At 32.4% G+C, this 12,038-nt stretch overlaps 1 protein-coding gene across 1 annotated transcript in view; it reads right to left on the bottom strand.

Moving 5' to 3' along the window:
- Positions 1-12,038, bottom strand: part of PREX2 (phosphatidylinositol-3,4,5-trisphosphate dependent Rac exchange factor 2) — a 228,740-nt gene that overhangs the window by 117,959 nt on the left and 98,743 nt on the right. The window contains exons 13-18 of the mRNA XM_054590233.1: positions 11,631-11,680; positions 9,001-9,076; positions 4,827-4,899; positions 2,240-2,382; positions 1,998-2,090; positions 136-284 (exon numbers count right to left, since the gene is read on the bottom strand). Of these exons, the coding sequence (XP_054446208.1) occupies positions 136-284; positions 1,998-2,090; positions 2,240-2,382; positions 4,827-4,899; positions 9,001-9,076; positions 11,631-11,680 (584 nt within the window). The remainder of the gene's footprint in view (positions 1-135; positions 285-1,997; positions 2,091-2,239; positions 2,383-4,826; positions 4,900-9,000; positions 9,077-11,630; positions 11,681-12,038) is intronic.

Below are 12,038 nucleotides of genomic sequence, written 5' to 3'. Positions count from 1 at the left end.
TATTAGTGATGTTGGTGAGGTTTAAATGTTCTAAGCAATGAGTGACTTAATTCTAGGCATTTTCTTAGTTAACTGTTCTATTTTGTTTACCTATGTATAATTTATTGTTAATTCCACACAAATCATACAACTTACTCCCTTGGTTTAGTGCTCACAAGAACTCTTAGAGGTTTTCTGCTGTTTAAGCATGATTTCAGGAAGCAATCCACTTCATTGAAAGGTCTCATAAAAACTAGGTCACCATTAATAGCAAAAATTTTCTTCCCAACTTCCATGCCAGCCATCTAAGAGAGAAATAGCAAGCAAAAAAAAAAAAAAAAAAAAATCAAGTTATATTTTAATAAGGGATCTATTCTTTTCCCAGACTTAGAATCTGAAAAGGTTTTAACTCATGGATTTTGACATTTTAACACATCTGCAATGTTTTTATACAACTTCACAAAACAAGACTGTGGGAAAGATGACATTTATTCTTTCTGACCTAGTTTAAAATTTGATCACCCATCTTTTCTGAAATTCTCCCTCCCTCCATGACTTAATGTTGTACTCTTCCTATGACCCTCTCTCCTGCTGTATTTTATAGTTCCTTTTTTTATATTTCATCCTTTTAACTATAGTCAAACCCCGGGTTAATTTTCTTTACTGTCTGTTCCACCTATATCCAATTAACTCAGAGAGTTTCAATCTCAATAGAGACATCAAAGACAGCCAGCCAAATATGCATCATTAGCCAGAGAAAGTGTAAACGTCTCCAGGGCAGGAGAGAAAAATGGCTTAGAATCCAAGGGAGAGTGCTCCAGCAAGCACAGCCTGCAAGATGCTGAAAAGGTGACAAAGAAGACATTCTCTCTCCCTGCCTATCATGCTGCTCTTTTTAATCAACCCTACTGCCTATAAACAATGTGCTCTTTCAGTTACCAGATAAATGGGAGAAACCTGGGAGAAGGAATTTAATCAGGGACAGAGTCAGATGAAGCTGTGCTCCAGGAACATCCTCTGGAACTGGCAGAAACATTTCCTTCTCACAGAAAATTACTAAAAACAGTCATTTGTTGACCAGGCCCACTAACAGAGTATGAGTTGACAAGAGGTATTTTGTTTGCTATTAATGTGCTGTTTATTAAGCTTTGTCTTATGTGAGTTTGTGTTCTGGTTAAAAGACAGAGACCTTGGGCTTTGGCAGATGAGTAGATAAGTGACAGTTTACTACTAACTGTAAATAGGTCGAAGTTAAAAGCCATGTTTCATTTGTTATCACATTCTCTATTAAAGATTTAAATATTGAGAAATTTGCTGGAGGATTAAGCATTTTAAAGCCAGGCAGCAAGGTGAGAATAAACTTGGTATATAATACTGGAAAATAGTTTTCATGAGGAGAGGAAATTTTGTCTATTTTGTTCATTGCTATATTCCCAGACCCCAGAACACTGCCTAGCATATAATAGGCGCCAAATAAATATTTCTGAATAAATGGAAAAATAAATGATTGGGAGATTTCTTGGTTTAAAAGGCTGGTGAGGTGAGAGAACATCAATCAGTATTAACCCAATTAGAAAGTAAGTCAAAGCACCTGGTTTACTGATGAAGGTTCTATTTATAAGACAGTCAAAAGGGATAGAAAAATAGAAGACACTGCCCTTAAATTAATGGAAGAACCACATGACACACATAACATAGCCCCACCTTATGTATCTTCACAAGGTTCCAGGCTATATTTAGTGAGAAGGGAAGTCCCAGGTGGCATCGAATGAGCCACTGGGTCCCCCAGGACGTGAAGAAGCGCAGGACTGTGGGTCTCCAGTACTGTCCCCCAGCTACACCTGAGTGTCCAGACATGGGCTCCATTCACAGACCCCAAGAGCATTTGGTAGAACCTCAGACTAGGATTATTCAGTAACATTATTTTCAATAAAGATACTGAAAGGCTGATTTCAATTAGTTTAGAAATTTATATGTGATGGGCAACAAATTTAAATAAAAATGTTAATTTACATTACCTCAGCATTAGACCCCTTTTCTACCAACTTAATTATTGGAACTTTATTTTTGTCTTCTAATCCAAAACCATAGCTGCCTTCATTGGATTTAATCTGAAATGCAAAATATTAACATTATTAATAAAGTATGTAGGAAAAAGTTTGCAAATCAACCAGGAAGAAATATGTATCACCATCAAACATGTTTATGTAATCTCCTGCTAATATCTAATCAAGAAGAAAACTTACAGTAAAAAACTTACCAATAATGACTTAGCTATAACATTTTCCACAACTTTTAAATCATGTTTCATAAGTCGGTGTTTCATATTGGATCCTTCCATTTCCTCATCCGCAAAAAAACGGAAAAGTAGAGGTTCATCTTTGAATTCACTTTTTTCAAGGACTAAGGAAGCAGAGATACATTCAAATTGTTTCAATTAATCTAAAAATCAAATACTTTGTCCAAATTGATAGACATTCAGTGAAATAGTACCAGTACCATGGCCTCAATTTGATACCCCTAGAACAAGTTATATTCACTATTATTGATGATAATTTTCTATTTCTTTCTATAATTTCAAGCCAATGTTTCCTTTAATTTGTTATCTAAAATTTTTAATATAAGGCATATTTTTTTCAACATTAACTTTTTTATACTTAACCAAGTCTTTCACTTTCCAGATTAAAACCTAAGTTTAAATAGATTATATTGAATAAAAAAAAGTATCCAATCCGAAACATAGAAAACTACAGTGTTTTGAATTTGTACTAAACATTTTAAGTATGTTTTTTAATATCCTGCACAATTATGGGAAAATGCAAGTGGATTAAGCGTTCTCTTTCTGTGTGTGAGAGCAATTCCCACTGTGGTCATTTTGTTCCAACACTTGAAACCAGAAATAAGTCTTCTGGGTGACATGTGATTTTAGTTTTCATTAATTCCTAGCTCTTTACTGTTTAAAAGCGTTGTTTTCAAATAACTTTATTTTTGCAAGGGTCGTTTTTCCCTTTCATCTGAACATTAATATTTTCCTTCAAATTCAAAGTTTATGTTTTATAAGCATTTTAAAAAATAAGGGTTAATGCCAATAGAAAGCATTTGTATTCAGCAAGATACTGAAAGCTGTGAAAACATATTAAAATAGGAATCTTTTCTCTTTTCATTTACCTCTCCTTAGTACCTTGCAGAGTACATTGCTGGGACAGGTTGATTTATTAAGCCAGGTAGTTAAAAGGGAGGCAGTGGTCCCCAAACATGTCAGAAATTTAATTCTTTATGATGAGACAGACCTGTGTTTAAATTCCAGGTCTGGGGTTGATTCTGGTCGTAACATTGGGAAAATTATATAAGCTCTTTGAACTTCAGTTTCTTCATCTGTGAAATGAGGGCGATAAAACCTTTTTCATAATGTTGTATAAAACAGAAATGAGGTGATAATGTAAATAACTTGACTTGTAGTACGCAAAGATGACAGCTATTTATTTCATTATTTTTATAGAGTTCCAAATGATAATTATTGACCAGGTAATCATATATGTAGTGATCTTTGGATGAAAGACTGGCTGGCAATGTGAGTTAATAAATAAAATTATCAAGCACAAATTGAAAAGTAACACAAGTCATAGCTAACAACAGAAATGACAATATACATAAGATCTTGTCTGTATGACATAAGCAGCTTCCCAAAACTCACATGGTGTTTTACTATTGTTGTCCTCCCCAAAACAGTCTGTCTAAAATGAGTAAGAAAAGAAATCAGGAAAGCTAGGCATCAGCTGAATTGCTTGTGCTTTACTGACCAAGACTTTTGTAGGAAAAACCTTTGCTATAACTCAACACTTTAAAATAAGTGTTGAAATCAAATTACTGCTTGTTTTCAGCTTGATATTATAATGACATCCTTATAATTATGTTATTTCTTCCATTCAATGGTTTGCTCTTCAAGGATAAATATTTCTATATCACAGCTGACACTGTGCTCTAGACATGGTAGAATGCAATGAAATTCCCAAAGAAATATACAGTAACCAAGGATGCTGTCAAAGTTGCTGTAACTTTTGCTGTACTTCTTTCTTCATAAAAAGCTAAGCACCTTTTGAAAGTAATTGACAAATAGGTGTCAAATATTTGACAAGTGCTATTGAATAATATCTATAAGCATATATATTAACATACATTTGATGAGTGCTATCAAACACATGTCTATAATCATATATATATATGTATCTATATATACACATATATAAGCAATCTAAATAGACTGTTCAGGTTTATGAAATCTCTAAGATGTAATAAAGAGCAAAAGCTCAGACTCCTTATTTTTGATAAATTTAAGGGGAATTAAGTCTTCAAACAAGAAAGAAAATCAATCTTTAATTAGTAACCAGAAACCAGATTTCTTCCAGAGATTTATTATTTTGTTCTCTAAGTTTAAAAATATTTTTATAAAAATAAGAATAAATAAATAAAAATATGAATAAGTGCTATAAAAAATGAATAAATAACTATACATTACTCTCTTTAATCATTTTTATACTAAAATTCAAAAAGAAATGAGTCTGATCTGAAATAATTTCAAAGGAGTATGTGAATTATTTTCTTAAAAACATCTAAGCTCAAGCCCTTGCTCTTCTGGAATCAGTTATATTCTAGAAAACTAGAAGAGTAGTCATGGCAACTGGGAGATAATGCAGATGTGGTCACCCAACGTGCGCACATTAAAGGCCCGAACAGTCTTACTGGTCCATCTCTAAATGACTTCACTGGAACACTGAGATACTCCCAGTGTCCTAACAAAAACAAAACAGTAAAATACATCAGTAAGCTTCCAGAATAAACATTCCTACCATGGTGCATAAATCCATTGTCACAGAGTCCGATGCCAAATATCATTGCCTCTTCTCTGGTACGGCAATCCCCCTGTTAACCATAAAAGCAATGTACAGGTTAATAGGCGACTGAAGGTTTGCATCTTTACTATGTTTGCTATTCCCAGCACTAAACTGACAAAGTCATTCATATTTATGGTATATTGCTTTCATAAGCCCACGATATATCTAATTGTTATAAAACAATCACTTGATAATAAAAACATATTCCACTGGTATTAATATCTCTTGAGAAAAAACATATATTAAATATAAAAACATGTGTCTAAGATTTATTGCTAGCAAAAATTATTTCTTTCTCATATTTCTTCAATCTTGTACCCCAATTTTGCATGAAGCAAATAGCCTATATATTGAAATCTCACTAAATAAAGCTAAGTAAATCATTATGCATGATCTCAGCTTTTACTTCCCTTCTACCAAATGGTCTTGCTCTGTAAAAACCCCTATACAAACATGCTAATCTAGGGTGACTGACTGGTAAGACCCTTAGAGTAAATTTTTTGGCTAAGCCAGCAAATGCAAGCTTCTCTTTCATTATCTTGCCTAAAAAATAATCAGATCATATAAGTGAATCCAAAAAGAAAGCCCTATGCAACATCTTGTCATGGTACCTACTTTTTCATGTAAGTATAGATTCATATATGTGTATATATATGAATATGTAAATGTATACATATATATGTGTGTATAACCTTAAAGTCGTATGTTTTATAATTTAAGAAGATGCTTTCCACATATTATCTCATTTTTCCCTAGTCCTTTTAGCACTTAGGTACTCTACCTAATCTTCCTTTTCCTCTCTCTGTCAATTCCATTTCTGTGAACACTCTAGTATTTCTTCACCTAAGATGATGATAATTTTTTGGTGTACTTTTTCCAACATATGCTGTTACAGATTAAATCTTATTACACAGAAATTTCCTGTTCCAAAACTTTAAACAGGCTTTCTTTTTTTATAATCATAACATATGAAAATTTTCTGTTTGGTTTTCAAGGACATCCACATCCTGGCTTCATTCCGTCTCCAGCTTTACTTTCCAAATATGTACACCTTTTGCCCTAGTCAAGTTGGGCCCTGCTGCTGTCTGAACTCTGGGCTTATTTTCCTCCTTGCTTTCACTCATGTAATTATTCATACTTACAATGCCCTTCTCCTTACCCTTCACTCATATAAATTCTGCCTCTCTGCCTGTCAAGGAATAAGGCAATTCCAGCTCATTCAGCTCCTACCCTCACTAATCCTTCAGTTGACTAACAAAACACACTTACAATCTGTATCTTCAGACAATGCATCTGTGTCCTTTTCAAATTCTAGCTGTTTGGTAACTTATGCATTCATTCAAAAGATATTTATGCTTTTTGCCACATAGTGGGCCAAGTGCTAGAGATAATATAGTAAAACACTCAAATATAAAACATTTCCCTGCCCTCAAGAAATTAGGATCTAGTGAAGGATATAGCCACTTAAAATGTGGTCTATAATAAGTATCAATGAGACATTGCACTAGGTACTGGGGAAAAGGTTAAATAGGTCCCTGCCCTTAGAAACATGTGTGTTAGGACACTTTCAATATATTATGGTATTTGCTAAAACAGATATACCCAGGAAACTGGGACCCCAAAAGAGGACCCTGGGCCCAGTGTGGAGAACCTAGCAAAACTTCCTTGGGGGGGATGATGCTGGAGCGAAATCCTAGAGGATACAAAAAAATTATATGAATCAACTTGAAGGCAGGAACCATGCCTACTTCCTGTTTTGTTGGTTAATTTTAATCATGAAAGCACTTGTTAAACTTACAATAAGAGCTTGTTTAATAATCACTGACATTTAGTAGATTATTCAATTGCTATGCAAAACATATGATCTAAAATGTTTTGGTATCCATATGCCTTTTAAAAATCCTATTTGTGCCACATAGAAGTGGTAAGAATTAAAAAGAGCACAGCAGGAATGACTTTGGTTGTGAACAAGAAAAGCATTATTTAATTATAAAATATGACTGGCCCATAAACAAATCACAATTTACGTGATTTAAGTGATGTTTTAGAAGTACATTAATGTACTTGCTACATAAAAAGTTGACTTCATGGAATAAGTTATACACCATTGTACTAGCCTAGAAGCAGCACAACAGTGAATGAAAAATGTATTTAGAAGAAAACTACAGCTGCCATGTTGTCCAACATGACATCAAATATATTGCAGAAGAACAGAAAAACTGTCAGATATAAAATATACTACAAACAATAAATAGACTAGCATATTGGAAATAGTTCTGTATTCTGTCCTCTAAAGTTATCCAAATCAATTAAGCCTATGCAGTCTAGCTGCTTTATTATTTATTTGGGGGTCTTGGTGGAAAGAAACCCTTACTCTTTAGATTAGAACTTTATTATTCTCTTATGATTTCATTATTTTGTTTTCATGCTCAAAGGCAGCCCATAGTTTCCCAATCTGAAGCTAAGCAATAAGAGTTCATTATGTCTGATGTTTACATTTGGATAAGATTTACAATATCAGAATCATAAAACTTATGTGACAGAGAAGAAATGACACGGATAGCTACTACAGCAAGTAGCAAACGTGAAAATATAATCTAGAGAGAGTAGGTGCCTTGCCCAAGTTTGCATAACTACTTATTGACAGAGGTGTCATCAGACGCCACGTTACTGAGTCCCAGTCCACTGCAATTTCTACCAGTAGAGTCATTAACAGACCACTAAGAAAACCTGAAGAAAACTACTGGCAACTTGGTCCAGGTTTTGAACAACTTACTCTATTCTTCTCATGCCCACACTTGGAAAGTAAAAATGCCACAAGGAAAAAAAAGATGATAACTGACTTTCCGAGTCAGAACTTTAAATATTTATTCACCACCAGCTTTTATTTCAGACAAGTGTTCTTCAGTTTTCTCACATAAACAACACATAGTACAAGTCCATGTGAATCCGGTTACATTATAGTTCCTATGTGAAATTCTAACTCTGATATCAAGCGCAGAACCAGTTCCAATGACACACTGACCATAGCGTTAGAAAAGGCTCTGACGCTAGTAAACACATTTTGTGGAGGAATTGGGGTTTTATCTAAAGATAATTGCTGGTTTAATCAAAAACCTTAACTTCTAAATAGAATAAATTTAAGTGCTATAAAATACAAAAATAGTGGCCTTTAATAGTTCAGAAATTAATATTAATAATAAAAATCCCAAAATGTGTATATATGAATCAAATGTTAGTTAAACATTAATATTTGAAACAAAAATAAACATTTTTGTGATTAGTAGCAAATGTTATTATTCACTTTTAACAGGAAGTAGGCCACTTAATTTAATAACAAAACAATTATTTATGAAATTGATTCATATACCCAAATACCCAAACATAATGACAATATTTCAACCAAGCAATATCCTGCTTTCCAAAATAATATGTCTGTCAAAGTGGATATAATTGTTTTCAGCCTTTTTTTAATCAAAAGAAAATATGTGGTCATTATTAGTTGATATAGTAAAATAAAACATTTAAATAAATTTATATTTGAATATCTATTATGATGGGTGAGGTGACCAGACTGGCAAATACCATTTTCCTGGCTCCTGTATTCTAAGAAATACAATAAAATCACAACAACAAATTTTGTACTTTCCTATTTAAAATGTATGGAGGTGGTTATTAAAGTTCATAGTATGAAAGCACAATTAATATCTAACAGAGAAAAAGGCCTAGGAAGATAATACTTACTTGTAAGGATTAACAAAGTGATACTTTAAAACAAATTAGTGAACAAAACAAGCAAAAAAAATTAAATATATGTCCATTGTTTCTTTTCAGTGGTATTCAAATTACACTTTATTTTTGACCTAAGTATCTCATCTGATAATTTAAAAATAGGAACGTATTCTTGAGAGATGATGTAGCACAAAAATTAAGCCTGAAGTCTCCAAAGTCAAGTAAATTATGTAGGTTCAAATCCTAACTCTGCTTCATATTAGATGTATGTATTGGTCGAGTTATTTCGCTGTGCCTCATCTGCAAGTAGGCATTACAAAAAAAAAATACCCAAATTACATGCTCAAACTTTCATCAATAATGAAGGTAACTCAGCAACTTCTATTTGGCTATTTACCTGTGCAATTAACCAGTCTATCAGTTTGTTGGCCATGACTACAGATTTATAGGTCCTTAAATGGTAATCTTTATCTCTACAAAAAAAGAAAAGAAAAGAAAAATCAAGAACATTAAGGAAAGAGATTAAGTGAACACAGGGAAACATTTCATTTAGCATGTGTAATAGGAACATTTACTCAATGTAATCCAATTTGATTGTCCACATTATGTGTAAATAAGAAAGGTTTACAAGGTCTATACAACACCTGAAAACTCCTTCATCAGCCCCTACCAATAGAAGAGACCCACAATGATACCAAAACGGGACATTTCTTCTTTGACATTTTCTTATATCCAAGTAGATTATTAGTGCTATGTTACCTGCTGATAACTTAGTAGGAATACAATATCTCATTAATAAAAGAATAATAAAATAGATTTTTTTTTCCCCTTTAAATCATCTGCAAATTCTGCAAAACATCTCAAAATGTGGAGAGGAAAGCAACCCGTTTAATTCTCAACTCTGACTTCTCCCAGAAGGCTGTACTTGCTCCGAAGGACTGGTCATTTAGTTCGGTTACAGTAGAAGACCAGAGGCCTGTCCTATGGTAAACACATTGAGAACCGTGTCATTCATTTTGTCATGGTGACATCACATCCCCAGGGAACCAAGGTAATCAACTATCTCTACATCAGACTCCTTTCAGTAGACTTCCCAGATCTGAGAAATCATTCATAGTTTAGTTAGACATCAACAAAGTGATCATGATCAGAACTAGATCCGGAAGGTAAAAATCTATACTTCATTGAGTTTGCAGGCCTGGATCAATATGGAATGAGAAATCTTTTCAAATCATCAAAAAATCCAAATTGTAAACAACTTGAAGTAATGAATAATTGCTAGTTCTACTCACAGTTCTCTAGCCTCAGTCAGGGATTTCCAATCAATATTTACATCATTTTATTCATTTTCATAAAGAGCTCCCTGAAATATGGCTGAAATTTTTGAGATTTCAATAATAAATGTACTAGGTTAGCCAGTAATCAACAGAAAAAAAATTTAAAATCTTTTAAAATCTATCTCCTTGTTGATACCTCGTCACCCAAGACAAAATTAGGAAAAAAAAAAAGTAAATCTATTATAGACCATATGTTTGTTGGTTTATGGGTTCATCACCCAAGTAATCTTTTGTCATAAGCTGAGTTCATACATATTAAAAGCATAACTCTCATACATTCCATCTGTTTTATGGGTTTTTTCCCATAAATTTTCCCTTGACAATTCATAAACATTGTCATTTTTAGCCAAAGAACAATTCTTTCTTATCAGCTCTTACCAAGTGTAACTTCTTGATAAGAAATCCCATATGGTTAAAATATATTTTCAGAACACATTTTCTCACATACAAACTCAACATCTGTGCAGGTGACATTAGTTTATGTTTTCTATTAGTTTAGCAGAAAAAAATAAGCACTGCTTGCTATTGAGTTAAACAAACTCCTTTTAGTATTAAATTATTCAAAATATTTGCAGGGTGGCTGTGCCAGAGAATCAGCAAATGCTGGTTCTTTCTCCTCTTTTTACTTTATGAAGCCTGCCTATGAAAGCAGACAGGGCACTCTCAGACTAATGGGTAAGATCCCATTTTACCCTCCAGAACCTGCAATGTGCTCTCTATGAAACGTTAGTGGGCACTCCAGTACACTCAAACAGCAACTTCTGAAATGTTTATTTTTAATTAAGCTCTGCATTTCCTTGGAATTAGAAATCAGAATGAAAACTAGAAACACTGTACATCAAACATTTGAATTCTATAGCTACAATTGAAAAGCCTCTTTATTCATTTTGGAAATCATACATGCATATTTTTTGTGTGAAAAATATGTTTGTCAATAAACTCCAAATGATATCTGGCCATCTGAAATTAGTTTAATGATACATTCTATCAGTTAGTGTACATCAGTGTATATTACAAAGCATAGTAATATTGCTGGATGTTTTCCTCTATTTTGAATTATCATAACATAAAACTCTATGTGTTCTGCTTCTTTCTATAGAGATAAACTGAAAATTAATCCTGATTTCTCTTAAAAATAAAAGGCATAGCTCTTCAGAAGGAAAAACATGATAGAGAATAAAATTATTAAATTATACTTATTAACTCCAAAGTGATTCTTAATTTTCAATTAAAAAATCTTTCCTTTGAATAAAAGACAATTAGAAGGAAATACTGTTAAACAAAATACACACTCAAAATTGGATTGCACAATTTAATTTAAAAATTAATATACATGTAATCATAATGGTAAATATTTATAGTAAACAACATCTCCAAATTCTCTCCCAATCAATTATTATTTATTAAATATGAACTGAATATGGATCATTTCATTATCCAGTCAATAATTTACTGTGAATTAGTGGCAAATAATTTTAGAAATCAAAATAAAAAGAGTGGAAGACACTATATATTAAAGTCTCAGAAAATTTAGAAATATTTTGAGATAAATTATTACCCAATATTTAAAAGTAAAATTTTTACTTTTGGGGAAAAAAAACACCAACATGTTCCAGCTGGTTAATATTTACCTAATATGCAATATAAATATTTCTGTATAAGTTGCCCATAACTTAGACGCCAGACTCACCTTATCACTGGAGTAAATAAACTATGAAGACGGCAATATAATCTTACACCCTATTGCAAAATAAAGACATGTCAAAAGCAAGTAAGATAACTCAAAAAACATACCAATGACATTTTGAAATAAATGTATTTATTCACTGTTGACATTTTGGAATCATTACATAATCTCACACTATATATATGTTATTCAAATGTTACATTAAACATAATATGTATGTTGTGAGTCATAAAAATACTATGATTTAAATCATTAAAAACAGGCTTAAATAGTTATGAATTTGTCAAATGCATGTGATATCTATATACACAAAGGGCTTTTTAAGTTACTTTTCTTAAATTACAAAATATTAAACTATAATGTTAATGAAAAATAAACTTATGTAGCAATATATCATACTACTGGTTCACT

The sequence above is a fragment of the Pteronotus mesoamericanus genome, unplaced genomic scaffold (assembly GCF_021234165.1).
Source record: "Pteronotus mesoamericanus isolate MK-2021 breed Mesoamerican mustached bat unplaced genomic scaffold, CSHL_Meso_final scaffold_174, whole genome shotgun sequence".
In the NCBI taxonomy this organism is placed as follows: Eukaryota; Metazoa; Chordata; class Mammalia; order Chiroptera; family Mormoopidae; genus Pteronotus; species Pteronotus mesoamericanus.
Note: the sequence above shows the minus strand (reverse complement) of the source record. Positions and strands in the feature narration are given on the sequence as shown.